The sequence below is a fragment of the Apaloderma vittatum genome, unplaced genomic scaffold (assembly GCF_000703405.1).
Source record: "Apaloderma vittatum isolate BGI_N311 unplaced genomic scaffold, ASM70340v1 scaffold2002, whole genome shotgun sequence".
Classification (NCBI taxonomy): Eukaryota; Metazoa; Chordata; class Aves; order Trogoniformes; family Trogonidae; genus Apaloderma; species Apaloderma vittatum.
Window position 1 is genome coordinate 84,616 of NW_009701675.1, and position 16,629 is coordinate 101,244.

The following is a 16,629-nucleotide window of genomic DNA, read 5'->3' on the forward strand; positions in this document are numbered from 1 at the left end:
AAACTTTTAGACGATCGTCATTCAGAAGTACTTATGTCTTCCAGAATCTATTGACCTTGAGAAAGTTGCTTGGTACCTTTATATGTGCAAACCACACAAACATCACAAGAGTGTCATAGTGCAAAGAGATCACAATCTTTTGTTTTCAAAGGTGCAAAGCATTCCAATGTGCAGGCAGTATTAGTAAAAGAGTGTGGTTTGGAGAGCTTGCTGATTAGTACTTTCAGTCACTCATCTCTGCCAGATTCCTGAGGGCCACTGGAGGAATTGAATTTATTTAAATCACAGTTGGGAGCAGTAGGAAAGTAGAACAACCATTCGTTCATCACACAGGGAACAACCCCTCAGATAGAAGCATCCTCTTCGGCACAGAGAAATCAAAACAGAGAACTTTCTATATTCTGTGGAGTCCTGCATCCAGCAAACATCTTGAACGCAAAAGACCTATCAACCTATGACCAAGAATGGATGATATAATCTAAGTAAGGTGCATAACTGTTATGAACCCACCTAGTAGCATAACGGCATAAAGATAAATTTAACTAATAAAGTTTGATATATAAAAGTCTGCATGATGACCAAAAAAGAGACAATGCACTCACACAAAAAAAGCATTTTCTTTGATTATTTTTACTTCTTACCCTAATGGATCACTCATTTTTGATACTGACTGTAAAGAACACAAGGAAAGAGTGAAATTTGAGGAAATTCATTACTTCCTTAAAAGCTTACTTTGTATCCTGGATGCTCTTCTCTAATGCATGGTGTCTTGCAGGAAAGTAAGTGGCTTCAAATATAATTTCTCAAGACTTAAGAGAGTTCTCCAAAGTAAGTACAAAAACTTAAAAAACATAGTAGCTGTTTTGAAAGCACCCCTTATCTTCCAAGTAGTTTAACATATAGGGCAAACTCAGGACTTCCATACACCTGGCATGAATTTGAGCAAGATTTCTCTTATTTTTATTGCTACCATAACTGCTAAAGGAAAAAATCAGTATTTTCCAAAGAAAGAATCACCGCATCTTCCCTCCTTTCAATTTGTTATGAGCTTTCATAACAAATTATGTTAACTCTGAAAAAGCATAACTTTCTCCTTGTGAATAGCAATATGTGTATTAAGCAGAATTATGTCACATATTCATCACATGCAAATAGTAAACAAAGAGAAGGATTATATAAAATGTTAGACTTACATTTTGTGCTTCTTTCAGACTAACTCTTAACTTAGGCCGAACCTGGGTTTTTGGCTTTCTTCTGGATTCATATACTGCTCTCTTGAAAATCAATACTGACATCTGACACAAAGAAAAAAGTAAGTAAATAACTGTTATGTGTTCTCTTCACAGAGATTGTAACTATCTATTTATAATGAACTGCAGATTAGTACCTTTAGAGTGGCCTCTCTAAAAATTTTTTTTGTCTCTGAATTTTCTGACGAAGAACTGGTATTTTCTAATTGCTTCAGTTCATCAATTTTAATCAGACCACGGCGAGCAAATACCTGTCCAAAGTATTAAAGAAAAAAAATAACTTTGTTTACATATGCTGTATGTTGGTATTTAACTTTAGGATCATATCATTCTTGAATTCAGACAACTGCAAACAGCTGCAGTGAAAGGCAGCTCATGAACAGTAATCAAAATGGAAAAAAAGCCTACGTAAAATATTTTTTGTATATATGCAGGGAGGCTAGAATTCTATGCTAGAATTCTATGCTAGAATTCTATTATTATGCTTGTATTACAAAGTACTATTGCATTTAACTTTGAATTGATTACTCATTTACATGTGGAAATATACCTCTACTCTGCAGTTAAATTTTGGAATATGAGCAGAACTCTAAATACATACAATCACAAAGTAAGTAGGAATATTTAAATAAATATTAATTTCCCATTTGATTGCATCTGAAATGCTATGTATGGTAAATCAGGATACCTCTCCATGAACGCTGGCTTGACAGTCAAAATAGCACTGAGAAACTGCAGCATACAGGGTGGCTCTCCAGGGCAAATAACGTACAGACAAGAGCGGAATGGATGATTCCATACATATACTGGCCCACAGCAAGTATTCCAGGACCTGTATTGAAGAAATTTACTTTCAAACTGAATGCATTTTAAGCTATATAAATATACATCCTGTTACTAAGGGATACATACAAAGACTTATCCTCACATGACAGGACAAATTAAAAGAGAAAGAAAGAAATTACAGAAATCATATTAATTTTTCACATTTTATTGACTACAAAATATTCCTCCTGCATATTACTGGGGGTTTTTTAACTTGAAACTGTGGTCAGGCATTATATACTAGCCTTGAAGGTACCTTAACCACTCCAGTTCACCATAGCCTTGCAACTAGATTGAGGTCCTGCCCTTCTCTCTCATCTGCTCTTACCCTGAGAGCTACCCCTTTCCTTGATGTCAGCTCTAGCGCTCTTTTTTTTTTCCTAAGTTAATTTTCAACTAGATCAGCAAGCTTATTTGGGTGCAATGGAGTCTGTCTTCTTTGCTGATAGCCTGAGCTTAGATTATGACCATGGACCTACACTAGATTAATTTATGACCATGGACCTACACTATCAACTCGACTTTAGGCCCAACACAGTCATTACAGCAAGCTAACTTTAAGAATTAAATTGATTGAACAATATTTTCCATTTGTATTGCCTTTGGGTCATCTTCCCCAAGGTACATAAAATATACACAACCTTAGTTGTAAATTAAGTCAATATACAGATTTTCTTTCTAGGTGAATTTAAAGAATCTGAAACACCTACAATCAATTCCTCTGTTTCCTTTATAGTAAAAGCCTGAATACATTCAAGAGAACTTTAAAATCTTTCCTGCTCAACCAAAGATTAATATAATCAACAGATCATATTAAATATATAAATAGAAAATACACTGGATTAAGGCTGAGTCAAACTTTATTCAAGTTTTAGGAGAAAAAAGCAAGGCTAAGACAAACGAAAACGACATTCATAGTTGAAAAGTCCAGGGGAAGACGACCAACTACCAAGTATTTGCAACTAAAAGCATAGCCACCAGGTGCCAGTACATTTCCACAGTTTAAGAAACAAAAGACCAATTCTTGGGACTTGCTATATTTGCCCCAAAATAAAGCATATAGAACCCTCTGAAACAGCCTAACACATCCCATCTCAGACACCAGCAAGACATTATACTGGGCCCCATTCCACAGCTGAGGAAGGAGCAGAGTCATAAGGCATGAAAGCTTAGAATCTGGCTTTTTTGCAAGCCTGATGTTTTATTCCCCTGGGACACAGTGCTACTATTGGCAATGACAATGAAATAGAAAAAGTACAGTGTTATGCAAGATACAGGTGCATTTTCCAATTGTCTGTAAATTTTTCAAATGTTTCTGATTTTTTTGCCATACCTTAGCAGACTGACCTATCATCATCAAATGTCTGCATATGGTGTAAATATGAATAGTACCTGCAAAAGTAAATGAAAATAAATAAAAATAGGTAAGTTATATAATCCTGTATGAATTTTTTTATGCTAACTGGAACTTTTTATTATGTGTGTTGTTATTTCCAGAGACTGAAAACCAAACTAATGATTTTTCTATAACTATTTTTAAATTAGAAAAGTTTAAGTCATTCAATTCTTGAGCGACACTAGCTTCAAAAATACCTACACAGTGAAGAAGTATAATAAAAGAATGAAAACTTAAAAATATACTGTATCAATTTTTTTTACTAAGTAACTGAGAGAGAAAAATCTTATTTTCATCCCCAAATGCAATCCTTTTTAAAATACTACCTCTCCTCACCAACCTTACCTCACATATTTCTTTTAGTCTGTCATGGCACTGTCCTGGCAGACAAAGTCACCATTATATGATATTAAGTATGATAGGTGAAATGAAGAAAATGTATTGTGACTAGAGTTTTCAAGAACATTAAAGTGACTTAACAAATAAAATCCTGTCAAAAATTTACTTAATTTAGGCTATGTCACAAAATTGCTTTTCAAAAATCAGCCCTGGAAGTATAAAAGGCATTTCAGTTCTGGAGGAAAAAAAAAAGTCTATTCTTCTGTCTGTACGAATGTTCAGAAAGGGACACCTGTGAGTGCAGTGGAGGCATCACAATGTCAACTGTCATCTCTAGAAGGGTGTTATGATCCCAATAAGAAACAATGGAGCAAGCATTAGGAAGATTTCTTTTTATCAGTTAAACGTGTAATGAGGCACTAAATCTGTTGCCAGAAATTGCAGAAAAAATTATCGGGAACTGAGGAAAATCTAAATTATTTCCTATTTCTAACTAGATCTCATTATTGGCTCAGCTTGATACAGAGGCCTGTACCACATCCGGGTACTGGGACATAAGAATGGCAAGTGAATATATTTTAATTCTTCTCCCACAGCAAAAGACAAGCAAAAAGCCACACCTCAAAAGTAGGGAATGAGAGCAACGGCAGTTCCAGGGAAAAAAAAAAAAGGATAAGAATTTTAACCAGCTAGAGCTCAGAGAAAGTAAATTTTTCAAAATTAAATTTAAACCAGTATCTCCTCAATTTATATTGCAATAAATTATCATAGTAGAATGAATTAATAATAGTCTTTTGAGTTTGGACTAAATACGATTGTCTTTTAAAGCACAAAAAGATTGTTGTTCTCAAAATAAAAATCTTGATACATTATTCTCTTTATACCTAGTTCACGGAAGTTCATTTTTTTCCTCAATTTTTTTTCCTAATTCAAGTATTTATAACTAGCAGACTAAAATCATATATAGAGATTCAGATTCTTGAACACCATATGGTACTTTTTTAGTTTTATTGACTCTACACTTAAAGACAATTTAAAAAATACAAAATGTCAGTCATTTTCTACTCTCAGATGTGCAATCCCATCTTCAACTACAACAACAAAAAAGCTTATTGTCATTTTATTGATAAAAAAATCCTGAGGTTGGTGGGTTTTTTAAATCAGTATTCACAGAACAAATGTCCTTACTATGCTGTTAGATTTCATTTTATTAGTACACTCGAACCATAGCTATGATGGAAAAGCCATTACTTTTACAGCATCCACCTGAAGAAGGCATGCTACGTAGGAACTTCAATTTAAAAATCCCTTATTTCAGAAAAAAAACACCAAAATTACAAAAACAACACCCTTACTGTGGTTGAAGACTAACTAGAGATTTATTCATGACCCTTACGGTGACTTTAAGAAATATGTGTAAAGTTTCTCTCGACAGCTCTGCTGAGCAAAGAAATGTAAATGGAAAGCCTGGGGTACCATTGTAGACAAGCCAACACAAATTCTCCTGAGGTAGAGCCACTTGCATAGTGAGTCGTAGTAAGGACAAGATGTTGAAACAAGTCTGCAGGGACTCTTGATTCTGGAGATTTCTGTCACTGCTGCAAACCACCTGATAAATGCAAATGTTTCTCTCTTGCAAAGCATGGAACTAAAACACATGGAAACATACATAGAATTAGTATAGAATCATAGAATCATAGAATCATAGAAACATAGAATCAGCACAATTCAGGTTGGAAAAGACCATTGCGACCATCGAGTCCAACCATTAACTCTACACTACAAGTTCACCCCTAAACCATATCACCCAACACCACATCATAGTAGTATAAACAGTTAAAATAGACGCATACATCAGTATCGCTTCAGCAAAGCAAAACAAAATGAATATGAAAAGATCAAGCACACTAGGAAAAAAAATCAGTGTGACATTGAAATAGCCATTAAAACATGGAGAAAGTGCTAAAGCTTTAAGGCTGCTGTACTCAATTAGACTGAGAAAGCTTCCCCTGCATCAAAGGATGAAAATGCACCCAGTGCACTAGGGCTGCTAAAAGCGCCGAAGGGAGAAAGGATGGATGAAGCATTAAACTGATATTCAAAGAATCTGGCTCTAATTCTTGGCTTCTTTGTCGATGTCCTCAGTAAATTAAGGCAAATCTTAAGTTTTCTGTACTTCACTTCTCCATCCATATCACAGATAGGTCACTTCTCACTCCCCTACTTTACTTTTCTCTTCTGCAGATGCACTGTTCCTTTTCCTCCTTGGAATACCTAACATAAGGTGATCTCAGTCTCATCAGAAGTACAATGATATCTGAACAAACCAACATGTAAGAAGAAAAGTGGGACACGGCCTGTCAGCATCTGTCAATCTTGCAGAAGCCTACTAACCTGATAATATTTGAAATTGCATTAATTTTGCAGTTTCAAGCCCTGGAACTCCATTTCTGTGATTTCCTTAGTGTTATATTAAAAAACAAAGGCTAGCCACAGAAACATGGCAAAAAATTTGCATATAAAGTGTTTATATGTAATCATTTGACATTTTATCATCATCCATTTGCAGTTGTTGGGATCATTGTCAAACTAGATTCCTTATCTGAAAGGTTAGGTATATCTCAGTGACTAAAGGCCAAGTTAAAGAACAGGTATCTTAGTACAAACTCATGGAAACGTGGCACTAGGGTTGGTTAAAGATCTAGGCAGACATATAGAAGACAGGAAAGATCATCTCTGGAACTTCACATTTATTTACAAAACTTTTTTTAAAAAAACAAAATAAAATGGATTAACATAGTCTTTGATTGTATTCTCTCCAGCAAGCCAAACTATGTTTGAAAACAAAATATAATATAAACAGAATATCTCTTCTGACATATCCTTCTAGCTTTTAAGCAAAGTGCTTTTTTCTTCTCACTAAACACCTATCTATAATCTAACTCTGACTAGAGGAATATTAATTTGATTAGTTCATTACCCAGGAGATGCTTCCATTTTCCTTTTGCTGTTCTTGATCACTGAAACAACTGCACTAGCTTATTTCAAAATATCCACCACATACTGAAAATACAGCTCCTCAGCAAAGAACTTCTTAAGGTAAAATCTAACGTATTTTTAGCATTCTCCTTACACCTACTGAAACACTTTCTCTCATGGATAACAAATGATAAATTGCAAGCCCCTCTCTCAATAAGCAATAACACATAATAAGCAATAATATACTCTTGAGGTCACTCAGCTTCCCAAAGCTTAGAGCACTTACAAAATTATTGAGCTTTCTGACCTTTTTGTTCATAGTGAGCAAATAAGCAAATAGCATTTTTTATTGTCGTGATCTTTTCTTAAATGTAGCATTTTGGTACATTTATGCTATAAATTACAGTAAAATGTTTTAATTCTCTTTCATTCTGCCCAGCTTTTAGATCACACCATACAGAAATTTCTACAGTCACAGGACAGTTAGCAAATTTTGCCCTTATCTTGACTCTGGCAGTGGTTAATAGCAACTATTACAGAGCACAAACTGCTGTAGACAGTTACAGAATAACTCATTCAGAGAAAATTGCCTTTTTAACATGAGTTGATAGTGGTCAGCTTATGCCACAAAAGCATAGGCACTTGTATGCTCCTTAAAATGTACAGCATCTCTGGATGTTCATACCATATATCTGACTCTTAAATCCCAATACAACCTATATAAAAAATATTAAAGATTTGATAATATTAATATTTAATGAATATGAAGTACATTTGTGGAGGATAAAAGAGGCTAATTATTTTGAATCTGTGAATGTTTTTGACAAAACAAAGAAATAAACAAAAAAAACACCCTGACCTACCGTAAGTGCTGCATTTTTGTCTCTGAAACCATTGGGAAAAAAGGTGGTTTTAAATTGATGCACATCATCTACAATATCATCAAGGCTTCCAGAAACAAACTGCTGAAGGTATCTTCCATAGCACTGTAGAAGTGCCAGCTTATACTCCTGAAGAACAAATAATATGTTCTTTTTATAGTTTGCATATTACATTCCTATATCTATACAACATGTTATTTTTTATTATCTTTACATAAATAGTATCAGTATGAAAGAGCAGCTGGAAGTAAAACACCAAAGTTTCATATGAACATTCAATAATGTAATTTTCTGTTTATGTTAGTCATAAATATGACATATCAGAGAACAATTGTAAAGTATGATCCTGGACTAATGTACAAAACTCAAAGGGTTACTGGAATGACCTGTAGCTTCACAACAGTAATGATAATGATACTACACTTCTGAGAAAAGTACTTCATTATGTAGAACTTTATAAACAATATACAGACATCCTTACTTCTCCCTCCTCTGGTACCTTGACGTCAAAGCCTTTTGTAAGAGAAAGAGGAAGAATACGATAAAAAGAAGGAAGCAAGTAAAAACCATAATTTACATACGGCCAAAAAGTCAGCATTAATAGGTAAGAAATTGATCCTGGGTCTTTAAGAACCATTAAGAAACAGGATGTTGAGCTTTACATCTCATTCAAAATAGAGCTCCCCAGCAGCATGCTGAACCACTTGAACATCATGATGAGACTATGGTTCAGCTCTGACTCAGATGTGGAAGTGCCATTTACTGAATCACCTCCACCACTTCCTGCAGCAATTATTTAGAGGTTTCTCTACCAACTTCACTAATTAATTCAAGCACACACGCACACACCATGATACACTCTGCGGAAAAAAGCTACCAATTTATTTTTGTAAATATTATCCTTTAATTTTTAATCACAAAAAAATTCAAAAGTATTGCTTTGCACTTGGTTTTTTCAATATGAATTTCTACCACTGTAACGCTCACCCTAAATTTTTAATCGTCTGAGAAGTCCTATTTGCACGGCCCTACCTTCTTCTTTGCTGTGTGAAGCCACACACAGAAACTTTTACTTTCCATGGACAGTTATGGGCCGTTGGGCACTTGTGTAATCTAATATATAGATTCAGGATGTAATAACTCTTAGAATCCAAAGTCATGGATCAGAATATCATTAAGCTAATTACTGACAGATAACAAAAAAGTAATTTCTCTCCCAAACAATTTAAAATACATGTATATGACCAAAGATAACATGCGGATACAGGCAGAGAGGGAGGGGTTAAAAATGAGTCAGTACTGATCAGTATGATGACTAAGGGGCTAACTAATTTCCAGATATAATGAATTTAGGTGTGTCCTAAAATATACATGGCAGATGTATAATAGGAAGGGATCTAAAGTAAGAAGGCATTAAAAAATAGCACGAGGACATAAAGTTAAGTTAAAGTTAAGTTAAAAAGTTAACATAAAATTAAGTTAAATACTTACAAAAAGAGGCTTTACCCCATCTACCACAGAACTTGGCATTACACCATACTGACTTTTCCAGTAATGCATGAATTTGTAGCTAGCATTCATCTCATGCTTTTTCTTTTTTTTTTCCCTCCATGGAAGAAAATGGACTGAATGAAAACTAAGTTTGTAAAGTCAAAGAAATGCACTTAAAAATGTGAGATGCAAAGAGAGTTCATTTTAAAGTTTTAGGCTGGTCAGCAAAACAATTTTTTCAATTACATTAGTATCTTTACTGTAGAAAATCACACTACACTACAGGACTGAAGTTGCAAGCAAAAGACAATTATCTTTAGGCAATCTAGGGCCATGTCATTAAGCACCTTCAACGTAAGGGCCAAATTACTGCATTCGAGTTGTGCTATGGGAAGTGAAGGTAAAGTAGAGAAAGCAGCATTTGATGCGTTTGAAATAACCTGACTGAGTACAATGTGAAAGCAGCAGTTCACAAGCACCAAAAGCTTCATGTAATACTCCAAGCAAATCCTAGGGCCCAGAAGCTATGGGAACTTGAGGAAAATGTGAACATGAAAAAAACATGAATGGAATTGCCTAGGCAATGAAGTGGCTATTAACAAATGCAGTTATTCAAGCTTTCTTAGGAATTTCTGTGAGCATTTCTAAAGCTACACCATGAGCCTATACATTCAATTATATAAAAATAACAACTCCAATAATAACTTCTACAGATTCTTTTATATGCCTTTTTCAACCTACCAGTGAGTGTTAAGTGCTGCTGAAGTTCAGCTTCAGCTTGCTGTTCTTTATCCAGCAGGCAGGCCACTTTAGCAGAATTCTTTATGGCAGAAGCAGTAAAGGATATATATGACTTCCTAACATCTGCACGATACTCATACCTTTGCTATGGTCTGCAGAAAAGCTCACCTATTAAGCACATACATATGCTTTCCATAAATACCATAAATAGTATTTACCCTTTCTGGATTCATTAAGCGAAGGACATAATAACAGAAGAGCAATTTCATTGGATGTGTTCTCCAAAATACTCTCAAAGTCTTCCACAATTCAGCTCCTGAATCTTTCTAAGTTGTGGTTTAACTTTTTTAAGGAGACCAGAAGTGCACACAGAATTCGAGATGCAGGAGCATCATCGATACATGTAGTAACATACTATGTAATTGCACTCTGTTTTTTTCTTCTGTGTTCCATTCCCAACAATTCTTTACCGTCACCTTTGGTTAAATGAGCGCTGAATTGAATTTCAGTAGAACACACCACCACTGCTCTATCATTGTTAATCTGTACTTCAGCAGCATCTATAGGCACAGTCAGATATTGTACTCTACCATGCTGAAACATCAAACAAATATTAGAGAAAGACTTTGGCATGTTTAAAAAGGCAATAAGTGAACAGAAAATGCAGATATAGAAAATATATCAAAACCAGAGCAATTTTACAATAATAAACAAGAGATACAAACCACCAACTCTCACTGGAATTATTTTGTAAAAGTTTTGCTACTTTCTAAATTGCTTCCAGTAAAATACGATTAAAAATTAAAGTAGCATAGAAATAGAATGAAACAAAAACTGTGACTGAGCCTTTCCTGTTTTCATATGACTTACTTTGATCTGAGCAAGGGAATCACCAATTTTCAGAAGTTTTTCATTGTAATACCACTCTGGCAGTCGAGGCTTATATTTGATCCAAATATTAAACAAAGCATTTGCCCTAAAAAAGTTACAGCAGAAAATGTTTCAGATTAAACTGGCAGTAGACCTGTCATAACAAGTAAACAAATGAGCAAAACTTCAAATTGTAAAAACTGCTTTCTTCCAAACCTATCTGAACATCTAAATATTTCAAAACAAGGTATCATTAGAACTGAATTTAACAGGCAGCCACGGACATTTCTGGGTTTCTCTTCTATCCCCAGTTTTTATCACACATTTAAAATAGGATGATTTTTCTCCTGTGTAAATCCTTATTACAATGCACTGGTGTTAATTCTCTTGCGTTGTTCAAACACGGTCACAAGTGGAAAATCTCTCCACCTCTCAGATAGTATTTGAGAGGTTCTCTTGGAAGAAACAATGTGATATTTAAAAAAAACCTCAATGAATTACAGCTCACAGCGATTATTGGACTGGAAACTACAAACGCTAAGAGCAGGAAAAAAGATCCCACAAGAACAGTATGTGTCAGGTAGAAATAAACTTAGGAACTGGTGGCCATGGAATAAACCACAGAGCTAGAGAGTATATAGAGCTATGGTATATAGAGCTATGGAGCTCATGGTATATAGAGCTATACCATGACTCACAAAAGAAGAAAGTTATTAGAAAGCCTCTAGCATGAACTGCATTTGACATGAAATATTCGGGATTTTTAAACGATGAAGGGTAGGATTCACAGAGAAGCAAATGACACATTTGTTAAAATAGAAAGGACTTTATGGCAATAGCTGCAATGCTCTTCTGTTGCCTCTACATGTTATTCTACCCACAGTTGTCATCAAGGATAACTTTGTGTAACAAATTACTTATTTGGCTGGACCAGTGAGCCAGTAACTGGCTCTAAGCAGTTTGCCTCCTCCACAGAGGAACTGTCTACATCACGCCAGTATTATAATCCCTACTGAGTGCTGTTTGATGTGCTGAGTGCCTTCATCTGTACAACTTTCCCACCCTCAACTCCCTCTAGCAAGTCATATTCAAACTGGGAAACAATAATTGATCAGACACACTGATAATAAGCACAGGGATTTTTCAGAAAAGAATCCTGTTAGTAAATTATTAATAGTATTGACAGTGCTCACAGTGCCAGGCATCTCTTACAGTTTTTCTCTTAACAAATCACTTGTACAGAAACCTCAGCAAAGAGTGCCTTGTGAAACCCCAACAGCTAAATTATTCATAGGCAGCAATTTATGAGGAAGCAAAACAACCATTAATGTTTGAAAATCACCTTCTAGATGAATTTTCACATGTAAATGTTATGCTTACTGGTGTGAGATAGCTGGAACATTTCAATCTCTTAAGACGGTGATGGTAGACTAGAATACAAGACACTTTCTTAAACTGTTTTCTGGCATTCAGGAACTTGGAATCCATTCTCACAGTCTTCCAGAAAGCCATAAGAAGGTTCCCAATAAAAAAAAACCACAACAAGTAACATCATTTTTCCACACAAAAAGCTGTCAGCCACCTTCACATTTCAAGGTGAAACAGACGGCTGCATGAAAAATCTGTCAAAATGATCTTTACACCAAAAAATTACAACAGTCATAATCCTTTTTTTCCCTGTAAGTATGATCTCAGCACAACTCTCAGTTCTTGAAAATAAGCAGCAAAGGAATAAGTAGGACATTCTAGAGGTGTAACCAAAAGAAAAAATGCAGTAACAGCACAAACTAGGCCAAAAGCAACAATCTGAATAAAACATTTGAAGGCATTATGTTTTCCAAGGAAACGACAGCACTTTCTAATGAAGAGCACCTTCCAAACAGAGTGGCTACAGACTTCTTATACTGAGAGAAGTATCCCAGTCCAGTTTAGTAGGGATTAACAGTCTCCAGAGTTAAGGAATCTGTCAGGCATCTGAGCAGAGTTCCCTTGGACTAACAAAGGAAAAAGTCTAGGAAGAGATTTTCAGAGTCCAAGAGGTTTGATGGATACTACTGATGGGGGAGGAAGAAAAAAGGAGGAAATAAATAAAAAACAAATGAACAAAACAAAACAACAACAACCACAAAAACCATAACAATAATAAACGAAAAACCCACAGTAATTATCAGGTTGTAAGCCTGTAAAGTAACTGACAGTGAGAATGACTGTAGATAAAGCTCTGGAAGATGAGACTAATAAACTTCTTTAAGACCGATCAGCTGGACAGTCCCCAGTGAAGGTCATCCTCCTTTTTTTTTTATTGAATGCTTATATTAACACATGGGAGTCTTAGATGTAATAAACAAGTTAAAAGCCAGTTTTGTAGAGTAGTGTCAACTGTAACTAGACTTTCAGCTTCAATAGTAAGATTAAGGTAAACTGTATCTGCTAGAATGCCATGACTAACTGCAAGTGAGTTCATGACACAGGAATGTTTCTTTGACACAGACAAAAGAGGAGAGTGAGACACTTCCCAAACAGCTCATCAGCCTTTCCTTTAAACAGGCTGCAGGACACCAGACTAACAAGTTAAGCAACTGAGTTCTTAAAAAAATACTGGGCTGTTGGAGCTCAGAGGTGAAGCTTCTTTCCGTCTAATCATTCTATGAATAATAAAAAAAAAATCCCTAAGGTCAACGCCCAATAGTGTGTGCAGCGTAAGACCCACGTGGCCATACTTCTGGGCCAGAAATCTTTACTACATGTAGTAAATGAAGAGTGACTAAGGCACACAACACGAGATAAAATCAAGTTCAAAGTAATCCTTTGATAGCTCCATTACCAAGAGAAATGGGGTAAAACAACTTCTTGTTTAGTTGAGGGGAAAATACTTTTGATTGCTACTTCTGATTGAAAAGATTCATAATTCCAGTACAGAGCAGGTCCTCAGTAATTTTTGTTTCTTACATTAGAACACTGTAAGTGCTTAAATTATGGTCTTACTGTTGACTTATCAACACCAAAGGCTGACAGCACTGGAAGAATGAAGCTGACAATTTTATTTTTCTAAACTGAACATACTTGCCATGTGGAAGCTAGTTTTCTTGCTCCTCAAAGTACAAGAATACTTTGATCTCAACCCATGCCAGGAAAAGTAGTCTGACAAATGACACAGCAAGAAGTCTTTAGAGCATTTGGAAAAGCATCTGCAATAGCCATTACCTTCAAAATTCTTAAGAACAAGTAGTCTAGAGCTGGTTCTGCAAGCTACATATGCTCATATTTTGAGTTATAAAACAATGTGACCCAAAGGAGAAACAATCCTGAAATTTCACAATCACAAATAAATACTTGTGACTTTGCTACCTTCTTGAACATATGCTAATAACCAAAATACTGGGAGCTTTATGTTACACAATGCTCTCAATGTCCTGGAATTTTGGTATGGATCATCACTACCAGTGAGTTCTGGGATCAAGATCCAGGAAGCACTAGCTCTCATCTCCAGGATGAACACTGCAAAATTCTTTGGATGAGAAAACGTTCTCATGCCAACTGAGTTATGTGTGGACATGGGCCACTACATCTACAAAATACCAGTTTAAGTAAGACAGAGCCTACTCGGGTCAAAATATTACAGAGGATAAAGTTAAAGAAAGGCTTTGAGATACCGTTCACTAAAAATGGTAACTTGGCATAACATTGCAAACAGATCAGATTCAGCATACCCAATTCCCACTCAGAAGATACAACAAGTGTGTAGAATATATAATGAATGTATCCATTATTAGCAGTTTTAGTGCTGTCTGAAGCAGCTAAGTGGTGGTTCTTCTAAAGGGCCTAGAGGGGATAACTTTCAAAGTAGGAATACAGGCCAGCTAGAGTGAAAAAAGGTCTGAAGTGACAGAATGGTTTAGAAATAACAAAGCACTGAAAACAGCTGCTGAAGCAGTATAAACAGGCAACCTACTGAGATTAAAAACACTAGAGGCAGAAGTCTGGGGACTGGTATCTGCATCTAGGCCTAGACCTGATGATGAACATGTCACATAAACAAATTAGAAATCCAGATAGCTTAGAAAAGCAAAGATCTCCAAACATAAGGCTGCAGAATCTCAGAACCTCCTGAAAATGCTCCTTTAGAAAAGGGTCATTTATGGACTACATCTAGGAAACTACTGAGTAAAATATATAAAGGTAGAAAATGCATGTAAGTGATAAGCTAACCACCCTGTAATCTAACTCCTGTGCTGCTTTTGAATGAAATTTTGATGAAAACTTCCATTTTTTATGTTAAAGACACACAAATTCAGAGTAGAACACTGTTCAGATAATAACAATAGGAAAAATATTTACCTTAAAAGAAGCAGTTGGACTCATATCTACCTAAATGTAGTAGGGAGAGCTACATAAGAAATGCACAGTCTACAACTGACATATGCATGCACTATGAATCATACACCAATTCCAGTTGCTCCATCTTAACTGCATTACAAAGTCTAGATTTACTCATACTCATAGACATGCATGTATGCGAGCAAACAAATATGCACAATTATACTTGCCATATGCTTGGCCTGCATCTATGTGTATAAAAATATATCAACGTAGACCCAGACATATGTGCAAAAAGAACTGTGTGGTTGTATCCTCATGTAACCTGACTGCAAATGCATCTTTTAAAGGCATGTACACGCCCAAAAGTATTCACCCTCACACACAGCAGCAACATGCTGGTGGGCTGCCAGTTGCTCTAGCACAGTGAAGGGATTTTCCTACAAGAAAGTTCAGGCAGCTCTGATACAGCCAACAGTGGTGCTGCCAACTTCCACAACATCTTGTGCTTTTCCCCTAAAGTATTAACTTCTAGGAACTACTTAAAAAAAGTGGTGTTCAGATTTTCATAGAATCACAGAATGACAGAATGCATTGAGCTGGAAAAGACCTCTAAGGGTCATCTAGTCCAATCCTGCAGTGAGCAGGGACATCGCTAACTAGATCAGGCTGCTCAGAGCCCCATAAAGTCTGACTTTGAACTCCTTCAGGGATGGGGCTTCCATCATCTCTCTGGGCAATGTGCTCCAGTGTCTCACCACCCTCATAGTAAAGAACTTCTTCCTAATGTCTCATCTAAATCTACTCTGCTTGAGACTACTACCCCTCACACCCTTGTAAGCAGTCCCTCCTCAGCTTTCCTGCAGGACCCCTTCAGGTACTGGAAAGCCACTATAAGGTCTCTCTGGAGCCTTCCCCTCTTCAGGCTGAACAACACCAACTCTCTCAGACTGTCTTCACCGGAGAGGTGCTCCAGTGGGCCCTCCTCTGGACTGGCTCCAATAGGACCATGTCCTCCTTGTGCTGAGGGCTCCAGAGCTGGACACATCACCTCAGGTGAGGTCTCACCAGAGCAGAGCAGAGGGGTAGAATCACCTCTCTCAGGCTGCTGGCTGTGCTTCTTTTGATGCAGCCCAGGATATGATTGGGCTTCTGGGCTATGAGTGCGCGTTGTTGGCTCATGTCCACCAGTACCCCCAAGTCCTTTTCCGCAGGGCTGCTCTCTATCACATCATCCCCCAACCTGTACGGATAATGCAGATTGCCCTGAGCCAGGTGGAAGACCTTGCACTTAGCCTTGCTGAACCTCATAAGGTTCACACAGGCCCACTTCTCTAGCTTATCCGGGTCCCTCCGGATGGCATCCCATCCCTCTGGCACATCAATTGTACCACGCAGCTTGGCATCATCTGCAAACTTTCCGAGGAGGGGTTTTAATAATATTTTTAAAAAGGAAAACGGATTGCCAGTGTTTTGGAGGACTGATGGAGAAGCCAGCCTGGGTGAACAACCTCCTGGTTAGCTCCCAGGCCGGGGGAGT

At 36.6% G+C, this 16,629-nt stretch overlaps 1 protein-coding gene across 1 annotated transcript in view; it reads right to left on the reverse strand.

The window, feature by feature from the left end:
- CFAP54 (cilia and flagella associated 54) overlaps positions 1–16,505 on the reverse strand; it is a gene marked incomplete at both ends in the record, with an annotated part of 97,078 nt that extends 80,573 nt beyond the window's left edge. The window contains 5 exons of the mRNA XM_009879216.1: positions 1,194–1,295; positions 1,388–1,501; positions 7,653–7,799; positions 10,773–10,878; positions 16,333–16,505. Coding sequence (XP_009877518.1) covers positions 1,194–1,295; positions 1,388–1,501; positions 7,653–7,799; positions 10,773–10,878; positions 16,333–16,505 — 642 coding nt within the window. The remainder of the gene's footprint in view (positions 1–1,193; positions 1,296–1,387; positions 1,502–7,652; positions 7,800–10,772; positions 10,879–16,332) is intronic.
- Positions 16,506–16,629: the final 124 nt, after the last annotated feature.